General features: G+C 40.1%; 2 protein-coding genes across 2 annotated transcripts; both read right to left on the minus strand.

The window, feature by feature from the left end:
* Positions 1-929: 929 nt before the first annotated feature.
* SMCO1 (single-pass membrane protein with coiled-coil domains 1) lies at positions 930-12,782 on the minus strand. Its single transcript, XM_067538615.1, has 3 exons — positions 12,683-12,782; positions 5,143-5,292; positions 930-2,886 (listed from the first exon to the last, which is right to left on the minus strand). Exons 1-3 carry the CDS (start codon positions 12,730-12,732, stop codon positions 2,463-2,465), a joined length of 624 nt encoding a protein of 207 aa, XP_067394716.1. The 5' UTR covers positions 12,733-12,782; the 3' UTR covers positions 930-2,462.
* Positions 12,783-15,190: 2,408 nt separating this feature from the next.
* WDR53 (WD repeat domain 53) lies at positions 15,191-23,494 on the minus strand. Its single transcript, XM_067538616.1, has 3 exons — positions 23,423-23,494; positions 20,311-20,806; positions 15,191-16,804 (listed from the first exon to the last, which is right to left on the minus strand). Exons 2-3 carry the CDS (start codon positions 20,788-20,790, stop codon positions 16,229-16,231), a joined length of 1,056 nt encoding a protein of 351 aa, XP_067394717.1. The 5' UTR covers positions 20,791-20,806; positions 23,423-23,494; the 3' UTR covers positions 15,191-16,228.
* Between the last annotated feature and the right edge of the window lie 308 nt (positions 23,495-23,802).

The raw sequence follows: 23,802 nt of genomic DNA on the forward strand, positions 1-23,802 counted from the left end.
CTGGAAAAGAGGGTGAACAGGGATGTGGCAAAGATTGAAAATGATACAAAATTATTCAAAATTTTTAAATTTAAGCTGACTGTAAAGAGTTACACGGAGCTGACGAAACTGGGTGACTGGGCAGCAGAATGGCAGAGGAAATTCAACACAAATGCAAAGTAATCCACATTAGAAGAAAAAGAAAACCCTGTACTTATATAATGATGGATTCTAAAGTAGCTGTTACCACTCAAGAAAGAGATCTTGGAGTTACTGTGGATAGTTCTCTGAAAACTTCAACTCAGTGTGCAGCAGTTGTCAAAAGAGGTTACTGAATGTTAGAAGCTATTAGGAAAGGAATAGAAAATAAAACAGAAAATATTATAATACCAATATATAAATCCTTGGTGCCCCACATCTTGAATACTGTGTCCAGTTTTGATCTCCCCATCTCAAAAGGGATATAGTGGAGCTGGGAAAGGTTCTGAGAAGGCCAACAAAATGATCAAAGCTATAGAAGAAAGGGTAAAAAATGCACAGATGTAGTTTTGAGAAAAGAAAACTGAGGGGGGACCTGGTAAGTCTTTAAATACATTAAGGGCTGTTATAAAGAGGACGGTGATCAATTGTTCTCCATGTCCGCTGAAGGTAAAACAATGTAATGGGCTTAATCTGCAGCAAGGGAGATTTTAGATTAGATATTAGGAAAATCTTTCTAAGTATAAGAATAATTCAATTCTGGAATAGGCTTCTAAGGGAACTTGTGGAATCCCCATCATTGGAGGTTAAGTACACGTTGGACAGACATCTGTCAGGGATGGCCTTAAGTGTGCTTGGCTCTGTCTCAGCATGGCGGACTGACTTGATGACTTCATGAGATCCCTTCCAGTTCTATAATCTGTGAAAATATTGATTTTTCCACAGAGTGGTAACACACATTAAACTATACACCAAGGTGTTTTATTACAAGAGATTAGAATCTCTGCCACATACTACAGTTTACAGCTTTCATAGACATGCAATGAGAGTACAGAGTACGGCTGGAAGATGTTGGTATTTTAACTCTTCAACGTTATGCAAGTGTCAAAATCCTTTAGCTGATAGACAGATGAATCCTTGTGTCCCTCCCAGCAGCCTCTGCCTACACATTTGTGTGTACGTACTGAACTTGTGCATGAGGTGACAAAAATCTTACGTGATTGGTGTATTGATTTTGGGAACCTGCCTGGCTTTTCAGACTCATGATCATGATACATATTAGCATGTCATGGTTGAGAGTATTTGTACATCTTACTCCTGTGGGCATAGGTGCTGGAACTAGGGATGCGGGAGCGTGTTGCCGCACCCTCTGGCCTGAAGTGGTTTTCATCATAGAGAGGGTTTACAGTTTGGTTCAATGACTCTCAGCACCCCCACTATAAAAATTGCTCCAGTACCACTGCACAGGTGCAGAATTCATGTCCTCTGCAGATTTCTTTGCTTTCCTGCAGAAAAATGACTTAGGAAGGGAAGCCGCAAGAGTGATCACTCGCCTCTCACTGGCAGCTCGGAGCAGCCTGCAGAGATATAAATCAGCATGGGGGTCTGGGTGTGTGCGTGGGGAGATGTCAATCACCACCTGGCTGGGGGACACAGGCAGATGTGAAGGAATGAGAAACTGTCCCTCTAGCTCACTATTGCAGCACACCGGGTGTGAAGGGGCAGGAATTTGGGGCGTTTGGAGGTAGGTGTGAGGCAGGCTCTGTCCCCTCAGGCAGGGCATAATGTAGCAGCCTGCCGCCTTAGTTGTTCCCATTGTTGTTAGTGAATTGTTCCCATTCTTAGTGAATTCCCCAAGGATCATAAAACAGGTGTAAAAGTTTTAAGGCTCCTTACATTGCCAGAGTGGTGTAAATTACAATATGGCCTTATAAACACTTATCATGCTTCAGTGATTAGAACTGGCCTAAATTTTTGGACTGAAAAATTTTCCTATCAAAATATGCTCCATGAACTGTTTACTACTGACCTTTCTGAAGATAGTCAGTAGTCAATATAAACTGTGAGTTTGATTCCCCAGCCCTCACATGCCTATGATGTAATACTGAGCATCTGGCTGCAGATGTTTGTTGACTAATAACTAGAAATAAAAGGTCAAACCTTGCTACATTACTGTTAGACAAAGGGGGTGGGGGGATTTCCTCCAATGCTTCCATTCCCCTTCTCCATTCATTGTATTATAGTTTAAATAAATTACCAAACGAATTGAAACTGGTGTGATTATAGTCTGTTATTTTGACAACTAAAATATGCAGAATTTTAAAATATCCTGCACAGAATTTTTAGGCACAGAATTCCCCCAGGAGTAACATAAGGCTGTGTGTGTTGATATACACATGCATGGAGATGGGGTATGTAATTGTATGTTTATGTAGGAATCTGTTTAGGTTGTAAGCTTGTTTGTCTTAAGTAGGTAAGGGAGTTAAAGAAAGCTGCCACACAGGTTATTTTTGGACAAGAGTTACTACCTTTTTTGGATCCCTCTGTACTCTGCCATTCTCTACCACTTGGACAGCACACAGCAGACTCTCTTGAAGGATCTGGTTCTTCACCACCTTGGTTATCATTGTGCTGATATCACTGGTATACATTTGTCTCTGGTTAGCTGGGTAGTACTGAGCTTCAGAGCAGTGTATGATGAAAAAGGTGCATAGAGTTAAGATATCTCCTTCTTGCAGCCCCAGCATCTCCAGCACTGCTTCCCACACCAGTCTAATTCTCTTGTTCTTGTCTTTGCGCCTCATGATAGAGGCTAAGGTGGGGAGGCCTCCTGCCAGATCTGGCAGCTTCACTCTCACACTGGAATGCAAACAGCAGAGCATTTCACTGACATAGCTGTAGAAAAGATTTATCTCCATTGAAGTGAACCTGCCAGGAAGATGGAGACAGAAACCACTTCTCAGACAAAAGTACTTCCCCTAGACATCAGTTCATTCCCATTTAAGTAATAAGTGGAGGATTCTGGTGGTCTCTGAACCCAGCAGTCACTGGTGGTCCAGCCATCATCTCTCAGTAATCCTTCAACTTAAAAAGCTAACACAGTGTTCTGTGGCACCTTAAAGACTAACACATTTATTTTGGCATAAGGTTTCATGGGCAGAAACCCACTTCATCTGACGAAAGCTTATGCCCAAATAAATGTGTCAGTCTTTAAGGTGCCACAGAACTCTCGTTGTTTTGTCAAAAACAGACTAACACGACTACCCCTCTGGAGCTCGCTAACACAGTGTTGTCATTTTCAACTATGAAGGGGTGTTTTCAGGTTTCTTGTAGGTGAGCTTGAATTTGAATGAAAAAGTGGGTAGACTTTCCATTTCCTTGAAGCTGTTGTTAAGGTCAATTTCAGGGATCATTAGTTCATTTTTCCCAGTGGATTTTTTCTAGTCTGTTACAGTTTGATTAAGAATCCTGTTGCATCTAGAAAAAGAGAAAATATAAAGCCACCACTCCTGACTGGAGTTTAATTATTCAGATGAGTAAAAAAATTAGTTGAAGGTAGCCTTTTGAAACCAACTGATCTTGCTTTCCCAGCTGAGCTCTGACCTGATCAGTTACCACTGGAGATGTGTATACTTTAGATGATTAGTGTACCTTATCTAGTGTATACCTTAGATGGTTTCCCTTTAGGCTTTTTGGGGGACAAATACAAAAAGAAAAAAAAATTATTTTGCACTTGTGTACTAATATTCATCTGAACAAGCCCTGATTGGGACGATTTAGTTAGGGTGGGTCCTGCTTTGAGTAGGGGGTTGGGATAGATGACTTCCTGAGGTCCCTTCCAACTCTAATCTATGATTCTAACTGCCTTACATAAGTTCTATTAAACCTAATATCGCAACACTTGAAAGAGAAGAAAAATAGTATTTTGGGAATTATTCATGTTTTGTTTGGGTTTTTAGTTGATGTAAGCTCCTACAGTGATAGATTGTTTTACTTAGATTTATGAAGTATCAGAATCATACACCCAGTTTGCTGATGGATAAACTGAGGTGCAGACAGGTTAAATGACTTGCCAAGGTCACACAGCAAACCAGTGGCTGTCAGATGTTCTCACTCAGTTCCAGTTTCTGTTTTAACTAAAGGCACCAACTAAGGAGATGAATCTTAAAGGACACTCCCTTCCAAAGGGTCTGGGAAGTTCTGAAAAGGATGTAGAAACTAAAATTTTTGATGTTTTGTTTGATTTTTCTCCACCATATATCTATCTTGTTTCAATTAAAATCATTAGGTTCAAGTATGTGTTTTATGAAGTGCTATTTCTTTTTGTTGCAGTTATTGATATTAATGTAATATGCCATCATATGGTACCATATATGCAATTTATTTGCATTCAAAATTTATTTAGGCCAAGATTTTCCAAATATGGGGGCCCAAAGTTAAGCTCTGAAATACCTATTTAGATCCCAGTTCTGCAGAGGCTTAAGCAGGTGTGTAATTTTACTCATAAGTAGTCCTATTGGGTTCAGTAAGACTACTTACGTGCTGAGAGTTACACACTGCACGTTTGCATAGGATCAGGTCAGAGGCACGTAAAAGTAGCCTGTTTTTTTGAAGCACTGAGCACCTGCAGCTGCCATCGCTTTCCATGAGAACTGTGGATGGCTAAGGACCTTTAAAAAAAACCAATTATCCAAACATCCAAATATGGGTATGGGAGCTTAGCTTCAGGCACCGAAATTTGAAAGTTTTGGCCTTATTTGCTAGTTGCATGAAACCAGGGCATTAATAAGATTGATTGTTATTGCTTACAGTGGGACATGGTTATTTGAAAGTTTTTCAAAGAGCATATGGTGTCTCTGGTATTCTTAGAAATGGTATGGATTTTTTTAAAAAAAATATAATAATATTTAGTACATATTTAACATTTCTTTGGAAGTTTTTGCACTTGGAATGGAATTTGCCTTGCATTTGCTGAGAACAACAAACTCTGTATTCACTTGTGGTAAGAGGCAATTCAGAGCCACATCCCTGGATATAGAAAGAAAGTTGTATCTTTTTCACTCAGTGTAGTATAAACCCATTCATCTTCACCTGCACGTATGGAGTGTTACACGGGTTTCTCAATTCTCTAGTCTCTCAGTTGATACATGGAGGCAAAACTAAGCTGGTTCTTCTGTGGCTCACCTGTCCTCCAGTAATGATATCCACATCTCATGCTGGTCCACCTGCTTCTCCAGGGTCTTACCCTGAAACTCCAGCTTCTGTGCCAGTTTGTCAATGGTGGAGTTCAGGTCTTTGAACTGAGTCTCCAAGGTCTGAAGCCTGTTTTCCACCCTGTGGAATATAAGAAGCAGAGTCATGTTATTAGAATCAACATATCTGAACTTACGCACTGAAAGAGGGCTCTACTTCTGCTGCATTATGGCTAACTTCAGATCCAGTTTAAGATTCCTCCATTTTACTTGGAAGTCATTCTGACATTCTTTTGGCAGGTATTTGCCAGTTGAGCTTCAGTTGCTTGATGTAGTCTGGGCATCTTTAGAAGCAATCATCACATAGTCTTCTTTGAAGATAGTCAAGTTTATCTGAATTAATGTATCAGACATTCTTACCATAAGATCTTAAATGTCTGCTATTAGGGACCTATCAAGCTCAGTCTAATCTTATTGAGGGGTTTCATTTTAGGACCCAACTTGAGCCTACATAACACTTAAATCCACACACTATAAAATGAATTAAAAAAATTCCTATAATAAGCATAATACTAAACCAACCTTTTCCTTCCCTCCTTCAGCCTTATGCCTGGTGACATCCTAATCCCCACTAACTCTCCATATTGCAAGGTTTCCTTTTTGTAAGAACTTTTTTCCCAGCATGCTTTTCTAGAGCTGGCTCTTTAAATATGGCAGAACCAATCAGCTCCAGTACTAAAAAGGTTATTTTGTAATTGGTAGCAGCATTGGTCTCACTTCTAGTTAGTTGTTATGTTTCTCATTTTTATTTCTAAGAAAATGGTATATTTTCATATTTCCCATGAATGATATAACTAATGAGGTATCTTGCTTTTAAAGTTTCTCCATATAGTCTATATAAGAAATTTTATTTTATAAGATGCTATTGTGTTCAACATATTAAATCACAAGCAGGCAGGAAGCATGCTTTATGCTCATTCATTGCTGCTCTGTATATGTAAAGGAATGGGATATGCTGGTCACAGTCCCTTTTAATAGTATTCCTCAGGAATATTTTGGGAAATTTACCTTACCTAAGTTCCCAAAATCCCTGTTAAATTGTTCCACCAAAGTGCAACTTTTAGGTATTTCTGGGATCTTGAAGCTGTTGAAATACTTTAGATTGGAATTTTTTGTCTAAGTTCTATACAAGTAACCAGGAACCCCACAACTGGCAAAGTATTGATTCATTAGAAGTACAGTTAGCCTTGATTTTTTTTTTAACAGGATGATACAGGCTATCTTGAAAAAACGTCTATGGCAACTGACAGCTGTTGAATTGCAAAACTGTTTCAGGCAATGGCCTTGCACCTCCATAACAGTGTGGTCCATGGATATTTTTACTACTATTTTATTTGTTTTGCGGTAGTTTTGAGGAGCCCAAGTCATGGACCAGGACCCTATTGTGCCAGGCACTGCATAAACACAGAAGAAAAAAAAAAAAAAAAAAAGACTGGCCCTCCTCCAAGGAGCTTGAGATCTGTTGCAGTGGTGAACTTCTTAGATTAAAAGTATCATTCTCTGCCTTACAGAAATTATGTATCCTGGACTATTTTTGTCATCCTTATGTTTCCTTAATGCCAAAATATCAGTAGTTTTCAAGTTATAGCTAGGGCCCTACCAAATTCACTGTCCATTTCGGTAAATTTCACAATCATAAGATTTTAAAAAATCTTAAATTCACAGTTTCAGATATTTAAATCTGAAATTTCACGGTGTTGTAACCGTGGGGGTCCTGACCGAAAAGGGAGTTGTGGGGGGACAAGGATTGCAAAGCTATTGTAGGGGGATAACAGTATTGCCACCCTTACTTCTGCGCTGCTGCTGGAGGTGGCACTGCCTTCAAAGCTGAGCACCTGGCCAGCAGCCGCTGCTTTCTGACTGCCTGGCTCTGAAGACAGCGCTGCCATCTGCAGTAGCGCGGAAGTATGCATGGCAATACCGTCACCCCCTACAATAGCCTTGCAACCCCCTTTTGTGTCAGGACCTCTCGTTTGGGAAACACTGGTTCCCCTTTGAAATCTGTGTGTAAAGGTACACAAAAGATCAGATTTCACGGGAGAGACCAGATTTCATGGTCTGTGATGCATTTTTCACAGCCATGAATATGGTAGAGCCCTAGTCATAGTATAATCTCTGTCTCTTTTCACTTTAGATGATACAAACAGTTGATACTGAAACCTATTAGCAGCTGATTCCCCCCATTTCTTCTGTAATATATAGCAGCATCTTTAATATCCAGACTTTTGCAGTGAGACCAAAAAGTCTTTATACTGTTATTCTGAGAGGCCACTATGTTGCAGTGTGTTTCCAGTTGCCCACTAAGTGTATAGTTTTGCCGTAAATTAATATATGGATCTTCCATTTGTGTAGTTCTTAATGATTCTGAAGCCCACTCTTACAATGCTTCCTCTCTTGTTCCAAGAACATGTGGACTTCCATAAATCCTGGGTATTTGTATGAGTGCTGTTCACTTATTAGCACAATTTCTCTATCTAATTAATCCCTATTCGCCTGCTTAGGGCTGTATCCAGAATGTTCCTCTCAACTGGGTTATATGAAAAATGCATCAGTGTTGACATGCTTCTGTCTTAAGTCTCTCCAACCTTGAATTAATATTTTTGTGATTTATACAGGCACTTGGCTAACTGCCCTTTTGCATTACTCATTCTAAAAAGAGAGGAAAGGTGATCTTGTGGTTAAGGCAGTGGACTAGGATTCAGGAAATCTGGTTTGTGTTTGCAGCTCTGCCACAGACTTCCTGTATGATACTGGAAAAGTCGCTTAGGCTCTGATCCTGCAAACATTCATATATATGCTTAACTTGACATACTTACTTACGTTTTTGCAGGAGCAGGGCTTTACTTTCTGTTTGTACAGCATCTAGCACAGTGGCTCCCTGGGCTCAGTTGGGGTCTCTAGGTGTTACCATAATAAAATGTAGAGCTGGACATATAATGAGAATTTTTTTGGCAACTAACTTAAAATAACCTTTTGCTTTAATCTTGCTTACATCTCATCTTATATTCACTTGGGAATATTCATGAAAGTGTAAAGAGTTTCATATAAATGTTTGGCAAAAAGGGAATTTTAGGCCTGTAGCAGAGATTTGTTTAATTACAAAGGAAATTTGTTTAATGAGAAAATGAAATTAATGTTGGGCAGAAATGGGATTAGTTTACAAAGCTCAGTGTAACTCATTCCAGTAGAGCGGGTCTTTGTCCTCTTCTAGTGGCTGGCTATCAGACTTATTACCTAATGTACTAGTCAGTACATCACCTTAAGTAGTGCAGGCCCATGCTGATAGCAGTGAAGGTGAAAAAGTTCAAACCCTACTATTTATATGAAGGTATCAGTTAGGGAACAGGAACAATACTATAATTGAAGTGACTAATCACACAGCTCATATATTAAACACGCAAAGGAATAGCTGCAGCAAACACTTTGTCAGCAATCTACAGCCTGAAATTTATTTATGTAACATCTGCTGAAAAACATGAGCAAACATATTTGTAAGAGTCCGTTTGTGGAGAAGTCAGAGATGAATTATTCATTGCAGTTTGTAATGGCTCATTCATAGAGTTGGGTGAACAAAGATTCATGGTTTCTGTTCTCACAATCTTTCTTCTACATAACTGTTGAAAATGGTCAATAGATTTCATTACTGATGAAAGCGGGTCACCAGTGCTGCAATAATTTTTCTCTGCTACCTTTAGTCTGTTGCTTTAATATTCTACCATGTTGGCTTTTCCAGTTGTTTTTGTTTTTGGGAGAAACTCTAAGCTACTTGCAGATATCTTTAAATGACCTTCAAGTCAACACTGAAGCATTCACAAGTGTCAGCTCTGAAAATGCCAGTTCATACTGCATTGACCATTTGAAATTATGAAGTGGTTTTACAAAATCATGATACATGGAAATGACCCTTTATTAATCAGAGCAAACCACAGAAAACTTTTCCATCTTGAGCCTTTGGGGAATAGACCAGCTCTGCACTGCCCCAATATTCACTTTGTCAATGAAAATGTATTCCGCATTCAAAGGATGATGGTAGGTTATCTGGCTTTTTAAATAACTCACATTTCTTTGGGTTTCATTTCAAAACTAAGAATTCTTACACTTTTATTTGTAATTGCATCGTGTTAGCAAACCTCCGAATGGCATCCACATATAGCAAACAGGCTGAGAGAGAGGAATGAAAGACAGGATGGCCTGTGTTTAAGACACAAGGCTGGCAGTCAGGAGAGCTTGACTTTGTTACCAGCTATGCCACTGAAACTCTGATTTTGGGGAAAATAAGTTAACTTCTCTGTGCCTGTTTTTTAATGTAAAATGGCAGCAATTATATCTCTTAATCTAACTTGAGTTTTATGAGAATTTTTTGTGAGGCACTCAGATTATAGAGAAATGAGCACTTTACTCATGTGAAAACATTACTTTACAGTAACCCAGCCTGGCTGTAAAGTAGGCTTCTGTCTCTCTTTTGAATCCAGTTGCACCTACCATCAGACACTTGCAATCCATTGCAAGAAAACAATTAACATTGTTGTATCATCCAAAGAATTATCTACTCAAGTCTCATGATAATCCTTTCAAGTCACTTCATTTGGCTTTCCTTATTCCACATAGAATCTAGTGCTACCATCTTTTTCCTTAATCAGAATTATAGATAAAACCCAAGGATTGATGGAAGACTCAATTATCCCTTTAATTAATCCCATTAATGACCTCTACAGCCTCTTTCCTTTTTGAAATTGGTAACCAATGAGGTTACTACTAAATTAATAATTCCCAGTGTCAATCTTGTTTTGTACAAGCACAAAACAAATCCTGATTCTTTACCAGAAAGCATTTAAAACCTGCCTGCTGTTCTTCCTGTAAATATACAGCACTGCATTTGGAATACATCCAGTAAAAACATAGAGCTCACATTCTGGTTATTGAATGCTACATGGAAAAAAGGCTTTTTTTGCAATACATTATTTAATGCTCATGGCTTTTCTTTCCCTGAGTTTGGACCCTTTCCAGAAAATCAAACAGCCCTGATTTTTATTAGTATAGCGCTAAGCTATAAATGTGCATATTCCAGGTCATTACATAATCTCAAGCTCTTGTATAACACTATGTCACACATACCACCTCCTTATCCTGTTTTCATGATATCAACCACACACTTACTTACATCTTTCCTTTGTTTGCTCCTCGCTTAAGACCTCAATCTGCACAGGTTTCTTATCACCCGTCACTTTTACTTTAATGGGTAATATTATTCACAGAGTTGTGGAACAGTGTAATTTCCATACCAATCAGACCCTGTAGTCCAGTGTCTTGTCTCCAATAGTGATTGGTATATGTTTCAGCAGGGTTGCCAACCTTGCATTTTAGTTTTTACTGACAAGAAGATCTGAAGTTGATTTTTTATTTTTATTTTTTTTTACTGACACAGTAAACTTTTTACTGACATCACTAAAAATACCATAAACAATGCAATAATGTCACAAAAGTATGTACTCACTTGTGATATTCTGTACACAGTAATTCGGAATTACACAATTGTTTTAGCTGCAGTTAATTGAGCAATTGAGTTCTTTGGGCATGTGCAATAATAGAAAACAGAAAATTGATAAAGTCATGGTCAGTGTAGTTTTATGATACAAGAAGCGATTTTGAATGACAATCAATGTCAAAATACAGTTTGTTTTATTTCTACCCAATTTCATGGACATTTTCATTTATTTGCAGGTTTATGGACAGTATTAAAATTGTACTTTTTTTACTGACTGTGTAAATTTACAGATGGTTGGCAATGCTGTGAAGGTGCAAAAAACCTCACAATGAACAGTGGCAGAATACTCCACTCATAGGAGAAGTTTCTTATTGACCCCATCAGGTAGTGGCTGATTTATGCCCTGAAGCATAGTTTATATCTGTATATAAATGTAAATGAGGTAAATAATTCCTAACTTTGTAAAGAGTTATTCACAGAACTCAAGCAACTCCTTACACTTCCTACTGAAAACTTACTTGCTTTTCTCTTTCCACATAGTTCTGTCTCGTTTCTCTATATAGAATATGAACATTAAGACACACAGTCCTCAGTCCTGTTCTTAGATGTATGGGTGCATGCTGCCATTTCTCTTGCCTTGTCGCTAACTTGTTACAGCTGATTTAATAGTACATACAATGATCTTGTGTAGCAGAAATACTGAAGCCTGACCCCCTATATATCACAGCACTAGCAGCAATCAAGACATGTTTTAGTTAAATGAGAGAAACTGTGGATCTTATGCTGTATTACCTGATTTCTCCCATAGTGGTCACTGTGTTCTGTTACCTCTTCCTCCCAAACCAGCCACCTGTATGTCTGCGTTCACCCACCTGTGTCCTGACATGCAGACTGTCAGATCTCTAGGAAAAAGACTGTCGTCTTTGTTAATTGTCTGTACAATGTCTAGCACAGTGGAGTCCTGATCTTTGATTGGGGTTCCTAGGCACTTCCATGATATAAATAATGTATGTTCAATTATGCAGATGTTGAGACATTAGAAACATTAATTGAAATATTGCATCCCAGCAGTAATAATACATTTGTTATTCAGCAGCTACTTTTACTACAATAATATTTATTCAAGTATACACCAGCTTTCCACATACTCAAGCCTCTCTGGTTAGATAACATTTGCACAATAATACCAGACATGGGATTCCCATATATATACTTTTTGTAAAAATGGACTGACTGTATTTTCTCCAGTCTCCTGTAAGTTTAGGAGCATTTTCAAATCTTTTTCTTTCTTCCCTTCTAATTTTAATATGATCTGTTAACTATTTAAATTAGAAAAATAGTCTGCAAATTAAAGGCAGTGGTTATACGTGACCGGGCAATTGATCAGAGACAGAATATGGAGTAGAGTTTCCTCAGTGGGCTACCTTACTCCCACCCTTGTGTTTTGAATCCATTGGGTTCTGAGTTCTTTGCCTCTAACCCATCCTGGGCCTGGGTTTACCTAAAAACAGTTGTTCAGAACTGATCTTATCAGAACATTAGCACATGGTTCAATACGGAAATATGAGAATTTCCTGCTGGCCCATCATCAAATAGCAACTTTTAAAAAAGAGATCATTCACAATTGGGGATCAAGTGGTAGCATTCAGGCTGGTGGCAAAGCACTCATGCACCAGAGTCACAGGATTAAATGCCTGCAAACTGTGCAAAGGTTTGTTCACAAAAAGCTGGTTATTTTCAGAGATAAAGGAGAAATAAAGAGACTCCTGGTGATCTTCGACCCATCATCCCCTCAGTTTATGTTTATACCCCCTCTATTTCCCACAAAGAATTATGAGACAAATACAGGTTCATCTAATATACAGACCTGTCACTCCTGTAGAAGTTAGTTTCTTCCCTTACCCCATCTTGCTATAGCCCCTTCCCAGAACAATGGAGTCTTGCCTTGTTCCTCCTTGTAGTACTAACACACACAACCCTTAGTGACCTGTTTAATGTCTGCTTCAGGGAGTGCAGAGATATTGCCTCTTTGGTCATGGGGAACAAGAGAAGAAATGCAATTTTGATAGGCTTGAATCCTGGCTTGATCTTCTCTCTTGTGGGCAGTCAGCAACAGCATGACAGGAGAGCCGACTTCTGCTAAAGGTCATTTTGCACTGAATGTTTTTTTATAGCCAGTACATCCAAATATAGTTCTTAGACACACAAACATATGCCCACAAACATGTTACTCAATGGTATATGAATTTGGTGCAGCTTCTCCAACACAAATACCCCACTTGTCTTTCTTTGTATATGAATTACTCTTTATTTAAAGGTGATCTGAAAAGGGGCTTGTGCCCCGTTCTGCTTTGTCCTGATATATTATTTATATTACTGTAGCACTTATACACGAGAACCCTCTTGTGCTAGATGGTGTACAAATACAGAACAAAAATAACTAGCTTTTATATAGAGATAAGGTGGGTGTTTATATAGAGACAAGGTGGACCATCTTCTGTTGGTCCACTAAAAGATATTACCTCACCCTTCTTGTCTCTCTAATACCCCAGGACCAACATGACTACAATAACTCCACAAATAGCTTTTATATAGTGCTTTTCATCTGTAGATCTGAAAGCATTTTACAAAGGTGGTGTGGTCAGCATCATTTTTACAAATGGGGAAACAGGCACAGAGCAGTTTCCCCACGTCACCTAGCAGACCAGTAGCAGAGCCAGAAATAGCACTCAGGTTCCCTGGGTCTCAGTCCAGTTCTGTATCCACTAGGCAACACTGCCCCCAAAAGCTTACAATCTATGTATAAGGCAAGAGATGACAAATGGATGAGGACAGATGAGGAAATACGATGAGACTATTGGTCAGCGTAATAGACTGTCTCAGCATATCAGTGGTCTAACCATTGTCACGTTTTCTGTAGGCTCCATGACAAAGGAGTGTGTGTGAGGGATTTGAAGGAGGATGAGGTAGCTTTGTGGATGTTTACAGAGAGCTTCTTTGAAGCGTGAGGAGTAGCATCGGAGAAAGCAGCGGAGCTTTTTAGAAAATGCAACAAGTGGAAAATAGAGGCTGGCATTATTGTCCAGTTGGGGGTGGGTGGATAAAGAAGGCCTGAAACATATTTACAGAAAAAAGTGTGTCTTTACATCAAAAATGCACATACTCTTTAGACTGTAAAACTGATGACTGGATAGCTACTGAAATACCACAAAAAACAAAGGTTTGTTGCTACACTAGTTTAATTTGAGTTGATTGCCAATTAATTTGAGTTTGCTAACATGTTTGTCCATACTAGTCTGGATGCTACAAACATTTGTTCAGGATACAAACGTGTGTGCTAAACAGACTAGCATAACCTGAAAAATTAGAGAGAAGTGTGGCTTTTTTTTATTTTTTAATCTCTAGTTCTCCCTTTCATCCTTAAACCTGAGGCTAGGTCCTACCATGCCTGCCCCTCCAATGAACTGTAGAGAGAGGGGAGGATCTAGCATGGAGCTAACATTGTGCACCATTTCTTGCTTTCTTTCCTTCTCTCCTACCTGACTTTCATTGCAATGTCATTTCCTTTCAATTTTTCTCCCTTTTGTCTTCTCACCTCGTTTCTCCTCATACTACTTTTCTACCCCCACCTAATTTCTTGTTCCTCCTATTCCCATAGCTTCCTGCATTGCTGGGAGGAACTTGAACTCTACTTTTTGAAGCAGACTTCATAATTGTTGAGTATGATAAAAAATTAATTCCAGAAGTGTGTTGATTGTCCTTTTGCTCAGGGCATGAGGATCACAAAGATTCCCACTGCAATAGAGATGGTACTTTTATACCTTGAAATGCACATCTGACAGAAGGCATTACTTTGTCACCCTGGAAACGTATGAGAGTTAAACATTCAAAAGCAGAGAATAAGAAAACAAGATCAAGCATATACAATTGTAAGGAATCTTTTAATCTTTACTGATGCACAAGATTTCCAGTGGATTACATAAGCAGCCAGAGGGCAATGTTTCTTAACTATTTTAGTTATAGTTTGGCTTTTTCCTTAGTAGAAAAGGACATTCCATTTCTCCCATTATCTTACTGCTTGCCACCAAAAAAGGCTTCTAATTGGTCAACATGTGAATTAACCTTATTTTAGTAATGTAAGATTTAATACTTCACAGTTCAGTGTGTTTGGTAGGGACTGTTCCTCACAGAACTTTACATGTATAAACCACCAGAAGACAATAATGTAATTGGTCAGACTGGTTTCCAAACATTATAGTAGTGCACTTTTAGCACATTAGTGATTCAGGACCTGGGGAAATAAACTCTGAGTTATTTACACATCCCATAAAAGCCTAGAGGTTATTAAATAACTTCAAAGCACAGGATTCACAATTGGTCACTTCCCCCCACATTTGAAAGCTAATAGTCCACCTAGGGTGAAAGCCTGCTTGCCCTAATCATGCAAGGAGCCCTTGAAGTCAGTGATACTATTTGTGTAAGAAAGATATTAGCATTTGGTCCTCTGTATTTTTATTATACTCTGCATTTAAGTTATAAAATGCTCATTTTCACACTTTTGCATAGCATATAGGGTTACACAGGATCGTCATACAAAAGCAAGGAGTACAGTGAGGGAGAACGCTTTTATTGAGAAAGATTTAAAAGATATTTTTCTTCCAAGACACATGAAATCAGAGGAGGACAGGCCAAGTAAATAGCTGTGAACATTTTTCCCCAACCCCTAATTTTGTTCCAGTCTGAAAATCCCACTTCACTGAGAACTGTAAATCAAGTTAGCTATTTAACCCACTTCACTAATTAACTATATTAAATTAAAAATAGTTGAAACATGCTTGCAACCAAATTTTCAGTTGCTGCAGCTCAGATAATGAGAGTATATGTCAAATGTAGGCCTAATTGCCAGAAATTTTGAAATAGGGAAAGTAAAGCAAAGAACTAAAGAGATAATGAGGCAAAGCAGGAAAATAAGTAGTTTTGCTGTAAGTGTATGGGGTTTTGGAGGACTCCAGTCAATTTACACCTTCAACAAAGCTCTCTGATGTAGTTTATACAGAACTACAACTGATGTAGTTTATACAGAAAAGACCATCATTTTTTCTGCCAGATTGAATACCTTCTTTCACAGTATCTTTTTTACACTTGCAGTTTGAAACATTAAAATATTAAAACCTGCAGCATGAGGCTGCCTCTGTCTGCTCAGTTTTGAGCATGCAATTCTTCTCAATCCATTTCAAACAGTCACACCTATATTCAAGATGCAACATCTTCCAACTCCACAAGAAAATATTTACAGCGAAGATATGCCATTATTAAAAAAGATAAAGCAATGTTACTTATGTGCATAATGTGCCACAACCAATTTCTGGCCACTTCTAAACATGCAGGAGAGCCGGGAATTATTTAAGTTACAGGAAGTTTACTCTCTCCATGGTAACAAAGAGGAAAGGGCTCTGTAGGGAACCAGGTAGGCTAGCTCACAACATCCCAAAACACTAGCTACTTGCCAAGACTTCCTTAAAACAATTTGTGTCTAGGGCTCGGTCAGAGGATATACAGATATACAGCTGCTCTGATCAGCAACTAATACCTTCCTGAAGCCTTTGATCTCTGCATATGAAATCCAGTTCACCTTCTCTCCATGTTCTATGCTTAGCTTTGGTAAAACTCTGGCATGTTCATTTGTAACCACTGCATCCCTCTTGGTGGAAGCTGATGTTCTGGCCTTCCTCCTGTGGATGGATTTCATAGGACTCTTCAGTTGCTTCCCAACTTCGTTGCTGACATCCCACAGCAAGACCTTCCCATCATTTCCTCCAGTAAGCAGCCAATATACTTCTGGCAGAAAGAGGATCTGTGACACCCCCAAAGTGTGACCCTTAAACACCAGCTCCTGTTCAAACTTGACACCTGTTACCCTGAAGATCCTGATTTTCCCATCTTCAGCTCCACAACCAAAGACATTGCCACAGGCTGCAATGGACAGAGAATGGGCTAGAGGAGGGTTAAAGAACTGGCCAGTTGATTGCTGTTCCACTTCCTCTGCTTCACTCTCCTGCAGGGTCATGGTCCATAGCGGGCGAGCTTTCTGCAGGTTCCACAGCATAACCTTCAAATCAAACAATAAAATATTACTCAGCACTACAACTGTTGAAACAGCCTTCCTTAGGATAGAATCATAGAAGATTAGGGTTGGAAGGGACCTCAGAGGTCATCTAGTCCAACCCCCTGCTCAAAGTAGGACCAACCCCAACTAAATCATCCCAGCCAGGGCTTTGTCAAGCTGGGCTTAAGGATGGAGATTCCACCACCTCCCTAGGTAGCACATTCCAGTGCTTCACCACCCTCCTAGTGAAATTTTTTTTCCTAATATCCAACCTAAACCTCCCCACTGCAACTTGAGACCATTGCTCCTAGTTCTGTCATCTGCCACCACTGAGAACAGTCTAGCTCCATCCTCCCTGGAACACCCTTCAGGCAGTTGAATGTCGCTATCAAATCCCCCCCTCATTCTTTCTTCTGCAGACTAAAGAAGCATAGTTCTCTCAGCCTTAGCTCTTGAGTTAAGGGTTGAGGCTGAGAGAAGGGATAGTTGACACCCATGATGTCCCCCACAGGTGACACCCATGTCCTCATGTGAGGACAAACCCCCGTCAAGTGACTTCATTGTCAAGGTCACTTCCACTGCTAAATCAGTTCTTCTGGGCAAGGACGACTTTTGTCTAGAGTGAATAGATTTCCAGTGATTGGGTACTTATAAGACAACTACCCTCTACTCTTATTCTACCACCAGCCTTTGGTGTTTTTAAGCCAACGTGGAAGCACACACACCCTAGAGAAGTCAAAGGTTGCATGTTCAAAATGGAGTTTGCAGCCTGACAGACAGACACATAGGGTTCCTAATCTCACACACACTCCATACATTGTACAGATACAGTCCCCATTCATGCCACAGTATTTGCAACCTGCAGTGCAGCACTATGCTAGTGCATGAGAAGTGACACTGACTGGAAATAGGCCAGGCTAATTTCACTAGCCAAGCTAAGTAAAATATAAAAAGGAACTTATCTATTTGAATGTGGTAGTGGCTCATTAGCAGTCACCCTAAGTAACCTCCTAAGTTTCCAAACCAATGCACAGGGATTTGCCTGCATGGTTCCCATTATCAGTGAGGAGGAGGGCAACCATAACTCAAATCCCACACTCAGCTCACTGAGAATTAGAATTCATTTATTTGAAGTGACAATACCAAATGCTTCGGAACAGTTTCCTATAGTATCATCATCTGGTGAGAACACTTCTCCAGAGGATAAAACTTAGTGACACTCTGCTACCTGCACAATCCCCATATTGCAATAAATATGCTTCCAAATAGAGCTTTATTTAACTTCCTGTACTGCAAGTCAGAATTAAACATGAACCACCTAACAGGGTTAATGCATTTGTTAGGGAGTGAAGTTACTGAGCTACAGGAGCACAAGGAAGCTTCAGAAACTGAAAAATATCTGTTTTCCCCCTTATTTTATAGTGGCATATGAAGAAAAATACATATAAAAGGCCAAAACTGTGGCCAAAATTTTCAAACCTGGATTTGTAAAGTTAAGCTCCTAAATCTATACTTAGGCACCTTAAAATAAGTGGCCTGATTTTCAAAGGTGCTCAATACCTGCAGCTCCCATTAACTTCAATTAATTTTTTGGGTACTCAGCACTTCTGAAAGTCATTGATCGAGGTATCTAAATATAGATTTAGGAATTTTAGGCAACCAGGTTTCCAAATTTTGACCACTGTATAAAATAAGTCAGCCCTTACTGAATTACTGTTAAATGATGAATTCAAAAATTGAGGTTTATAATAAAAACATTATCACCTTAACTAGAACATGACAAATATGACATTGGTCATGGGACTTAGCAGTATATATGTAACTAAAGTCATAGGATTAACAATCAAGACTGTTTTTTTATTTTTCTCACAAAACTTAGATGCAAGTAAATAAAATGGTGACCTACAGAGATGGCTATGCCAATCCCAGGTGTATTCCTTCCCTAGGGATATCCTGAAAGTAGGCATCCAGTGTCAGGGCTTGAACCTGAAAGCCCTTATGTACAAGAGTAGTCCTTTAACATCAAGGGGTATACTTGCATAAGCAAATCTCTGCAGGACTACATGTTAAAAAGCTATCAAAAGCTGGGTATTGCAATGTTCGGGGATGTTGTTTGCATTAAGTTTATATTGGTGCCCAGTGGATTATGCCTTCAAGGAAAAAAAGCCTGACCCCAGCATCTCCATGCTCAAAGAGTAACCTGAGTCCTATTTTATCATTAGAGGATTAGTAACAGGTTCATTGTCAAAGTTAGTATATATCCCCACATTGACTTCCCCTTATCTTTTTGCAAAAATCCATGTGATTCAGTAAGCAACTGAATATTCTTCTTTAAAAAAAAGTCCTAAATAATAAACCTAAAATAAAAGTTGGACTTTGAAGTGAGGTAGAGGAAGGACAAATGAAAAAAAAATTGATTTCATTTTCAAGAGGAAACAAACAAAGGAATAAAATATGAAATTTTAAATAAGCATTGTTGTTTCTATAATTGTGTGTACCAGTCATATAAACGTGCTTTTAACTAATCTGTACTAAATGTCAGAACATTGGTTTCAAAAGTTAGCATTTTTTGCAAAGCACTCAAATTTCTGTTTGCAGTATTTAATTGGTCACTTGGGAAAAGGCAGTATGCATAGAGCAAAACAATGATAGTTGATGTGGTGCAGAGCTCTCTACAGTCACCTTCTGTCATTTTTCCTTTCTCTCCACATCAGAGAGAACCTCTAAGTCTTGGCAGATTTAGGCTTTGGGTGATGGACAAATATTTGACCTCTTATTTGCTGACAACAGATTGAAGTTCTGGGCCACAATTCTCCAAGGTCTGTTCCCCTCTCTCTCAAACTATTTGCTTCTTGTAGCTCTGCTGCCACTTCTCACACCCCCTTTTGGAGAGAATACTCTCATTCAGTGATACACAGTCCCCAGCGGTTCAGGAGCCAAATTAGTGATCAACATTACCCAAAGAGCCACAGTCGTGTGAATTCATTGTTTCATTAACTACAGTGCTATATGTTTATATTTAAACAGTATGACGGGGCAATATTTAGGTTATATATCTATATATAAAATTATCACATCAAAATGACTGAGTATTATTTTTTCAACTGCACTTGTAAAAAAAATCCTGATTGGTTTAATACCTTAGACTGATTAATAATTAAATCACGTAGTGTTTTAATATCTTGTGCTGCAAAGAGCCGCAGGAAACACATTAAAAAGCCACTTGCAGCTCGTGAGCCTCAGTGTGAGTATCACTGCTAATTCCTGCTTTCCCAACTCTTTTATAATTATTAAAGACAACAATAGAAACAATGTAACCGCTGTGCAGAAAACAGCAATATGAATATCCTCACTATAGTGCTGGCTATTATGCTGGATTATGAGTGTTGCAGAGCCACATTTAAACCATGGATTGTACTTTAACTATCCAAGTATAGCAAATATCTCATTACACATATGGCTGTTATTTAAGTTCTCTAGCCATCATCCATCTACTATAAAAAAATCACCTTCATGTCCAGTCCACAGGACACAAGGCTTTGAGGACGCTGAGGTCGAAAGGCAACAGAGGAACAGATGTTTGAATGCCTCTTTAGGGACCGGCTGAGTTTCTTGTTTTCCAAGTCCATAATTTTTATTGCCCCAGAGTCATCGGCAGCAGCCAGGATACTGTCTGTCTCATTCACTGAAAGGCAATTGATCTCTTCCTCATTCAGGTGAAAGCATTCAACTGGCTCCTTGAGGGATCTGACATCCAGCATGCTAATGGTTTCCCCATGGGAAGTGTACAGCCTGCTGGGGCAGGTGGGAGAGAACACAACACAGGTGACATCGTCTGCCCTTGGGAGCTGTATTTGGCCTAACTGAATTCCTTCCTCATTCCAGATAGTGAGCTCTCCTTTCTCTGCCCCTGAAGCTACCAGCCCTTCTTTGTTTACATTCAAGCACAGTATAGAAGAGGAATGTCCATCAGTCCACTTGACTGCCATGATACTTCAGAGGAGTCTGTGAAGGAAAACAAATTGATGTTAGGCAAGGGTTTTTCCTACTACAGTGAAAAAATTAAGATTGGAAGCACATTTAGCTACTATCTTACACAGTACATATTATACTGCTAGTGTCCCTCAGGAAAACAGGCATCTGTATAGGTAAGCACATTAATTGGGAGTTGGGCTCAAACAATACTGACACCTTGCATCATCCCCTTGTTGTTCTATTGTGAGAAGTGCTGTGTCCAGTACATGAACTAAACTAAATCACTTTCTGCCAATCTTGAGTTGCTATCTAGGTGGAAGTTATTTCAGTTATTACTCCTGCAACAGGGATTGTCTCATCATTATGTGCAAACAGAGCCCAGCAAAATGGGATTCCAATCCCTGACTGGGGTCTCTAGGTGCTATCACAACACATAAGTTAAAGTTCCTATTGCACTTACTGAAAAGACTATGGCAAAAATCTCGGAGCTTGTCGACACTTACAGAGCTGCAGGGGTGCAGCTAAGCCACTGTAGCGCTTAGTGAAGATACTACCTACACCACTGACAGGAAAGCTTCTCCCATCTGTATAGGCACTCCACCTCCCTGAGAGGTGGTAGCTATGTCGAAGGCGGAAGTCCTCATGTGAACATAGCGCTGTCTACACTGGGGGTTAGGTCTGTGTAATTGTCGCTCGGAGTGAGTGACGTAGTTATACTGACATAAGTTCCCTGTGTGACCAACCCTTAGTATTCTGGCCAACACTCCCTCTACATATAACAAATTCTAATGTTCCAGGTTGTGTGAAAAGCTACAATTTAGAGCATAACTGCTCTGATTACAGTCACTAGACTGCTTTGTAAAGCACTCAAGATACCTGGAATAAAAAAAATGCTGTAATTTCTCTCCCACCTGCCCCAGTTGTAAAGTTCTATTCTTTCTAAACAATAAACTTATTTTGATATGGCAGAGTTTGCATGAAGTAACAACATACGCTGTAAGCAGAACAAAGAAAATAGTTTAGCTGAGCACAGCAATACTCACACAAGCAGAAAGGAAACAACATAAAAAGATGAGCTATAGAAAAACTGAAATGAAAAGTCAAAAAGGACTCGACCAGACTGGTTTCTAGTGAAGGCAGAATGATGTAAATTGGAGTTGGGAGGAATTGAGTTAATTGACAGATGAAGTGAATGAGGTTTAAATATGAGATCTGTAAGATAGGAAGTGATATCTGGTTCAGAGGAACTGAAAGAGAAAAGGTTGAGGAATTTTCTATGGTATTTTGACTCCTGCTATTGAATTTCCAGGTGAGACAAAGCATCTAAACTAAAACTATAAAAATGTGATGTGCAAAAAACTGTTTCAGCATCTTTCTAAAGTTGTTGGAAGCCCCAATAAAGAGGAGGAATACAGCATTTTTGTACGCTAAATCTTTTTGCTTGTGTGACCCTACTGATAAGAGCAAGGATCCCACTAGTCTCCAGCTTCTACAGTCTGACACCACTGCATGCAGTCTGCCGGTACACGTGTCATGGAACCTCACTGCCAAATAACCCACTTCATAGGGGCAAAATAAGACACTTTTTTAGAAGTGTGTAGTTTCATTTAAAAAACCAAAACCTTGCTCATGTTTATAAACCCACATTTTTTTTAAAAAGTGGGTCTGTAAAATGTTTCACATTTTTGTATCATAGGATAAAGAGAACGATAAAACCACCTTATATATTGCATTCACTTTGCTATGTGATTGCAAGGTGGGGCATGTGTGCATGTGACTCTGTTAGGAGAATGTTTATGGACCCATCACATACTAGGAGCTGGAGATCTGTGGCTAGTCCAGACTTCCCAGGGCCTGAACAGCAGGACAAAGCTAATTTTAAATTTACTAATGTGTTTGATGACCATGTTTGCCCTTATTAATTGAAGTTGTCAGCAAGTAAGTATAAGGCTCTGCTTCTGCAATTGCATCCACCTAGAAGCACGCTGGCACTTATATGAATCATAGTGTAGTGCTGGGGCCTAAAATTGTTGAGGCTTTATAAGCAGCTTTACATGTCACAGTTGAAACAGCACAAATATATTAAGTATTTCAGCAATGTGGTGTTCCAGTACAAAATGGAGTAAGCAGCATTGCCTCTATTTTAAACCAAACATGATTTGTTCAAATTTTGTGATGGAGGTTCACATTTTTGTGATGTGATCAGGGCTGTGGCATATCTGACAAAACTCCTTGTGTGTGTGTGTGTGTGTGTGTGTTGGGGGCGGGGGAAGGGGGAGGTGCTGTAGTGCATGATTACAGTTGGAGGGGTGGTAGCCATAGGCAAGGCCCCCTGGTGGGGGGGATGAACAGGGGGCAGGAGGGACAGCTGCAGGCAAAGCCCCCAATGGGGTGGCTGACAGGGGGTGTGTGTGAAAGGAAGTGGCTGTAAGCAAAAGCCCCGGGGGGAGGGGGTGTGACTGTAGGGAAGGCCGGCGGAGAGAGCGCGGGGGGGGGGGGGGGAGGGAAGGCCCGAGGGGCGCGGGGGGACAGGCAGGGGCTGGCTTCCACCACGCCGCTCGCTCTGTCTGTGCTGCAGCGGGCGCGGCCCCGCGGGCGGGCAGCCCAGAGTGGGGCTGGGGAGGACTGGAGGCCGCATTAGGTTACCTCTAACCAGCGCCACACCAAGCACTCCTCATTCTCGCTCGCGTGTTTCGGCGCAGCATAATTACGTCATCTCATAGTATTTCTCCCCCCCCCCACACGCCCGTCGGGGGCCATGGCAGCGTATTCTGCGGCGCAGGCGCTTCTGAGGCTCTCTGACCGCTCTGCCCTAAGCTAAGATGGCGCCGCTGCCTTCCAGCCCTCCTCATGCGAAGTCGTAATGACCGCTGCTGTGGGCTGGGTGGCCTGGGCTGGCCGTCGCTCACGGCTATGTAGCTGTGGTAAGCAGCGGCCCTTTGGAATCTCAGCGGGGGCCCCGCCCACCCAACAGCAGAGCTCACTTCCGCCCGCACTTGTCAGCAGTCGGGCGGGGACCGGGGGAA

Source organism: Emydura macquarii, unplaced genomic scaffold (assembly GCF_026122565.2).
Source record: "Emydura macquarii macquarii isolate MOO-44397 ecotype Brisbane River unplaced genomic scaffold, CSIRO-AGI_Emac_v2 contig_499, whole genome shotgun sequence".
Classification (NCBI taxonomy): domain Eukaryota; kingdom Metazoa; phylum Chordata; order Testudines; family Chelidae; genus Emydura; species Emydura macquarii.

What these genes read in the sequence shown, in the direction of transcription:
- SMCO1 (XM_067538615.1), bottom strand. Translation starts at nt 12,732, where the DNA reads ATGACCAAAGAGGCAATATCTCTGCACTCCCTGAAGCAGACATTAAAC. An exon ending in CTGAAGCAGACATTAAACAG is followed by an intron (nt 5,293 to 12,682) that starts GTCACTAAGGGT and finishes TATATTCCACAG; the next exon opens with GGTGGAAAACAGGCTTCAGA. An exon ending in ATATCATTACTGGAGGACAG is followed by an intron (nt 2,887 to 5,142) that starts GTGAGCCACAGA and finishes TCTTCCTGGCAG; the next exon opens with GTTCACTTCAATGGAGATAA.
- WDR53 (XM_067538616.1), bottom strand. Translation starts at nt 20,790, where the DNA reads ATGGCAGTCAAGTGGACTGATGGACATTCCTCTTCTATACTGTGCTTG. An exon ending in CCTGTGGACTGGACATGAAG is followed by an intron (nt 16,805 to 20,310) that starts GTGATTTTTTTA and finishes TTTGATTTGAAG; the next exon opens with GTTATGCTGTGGAACCTGCA.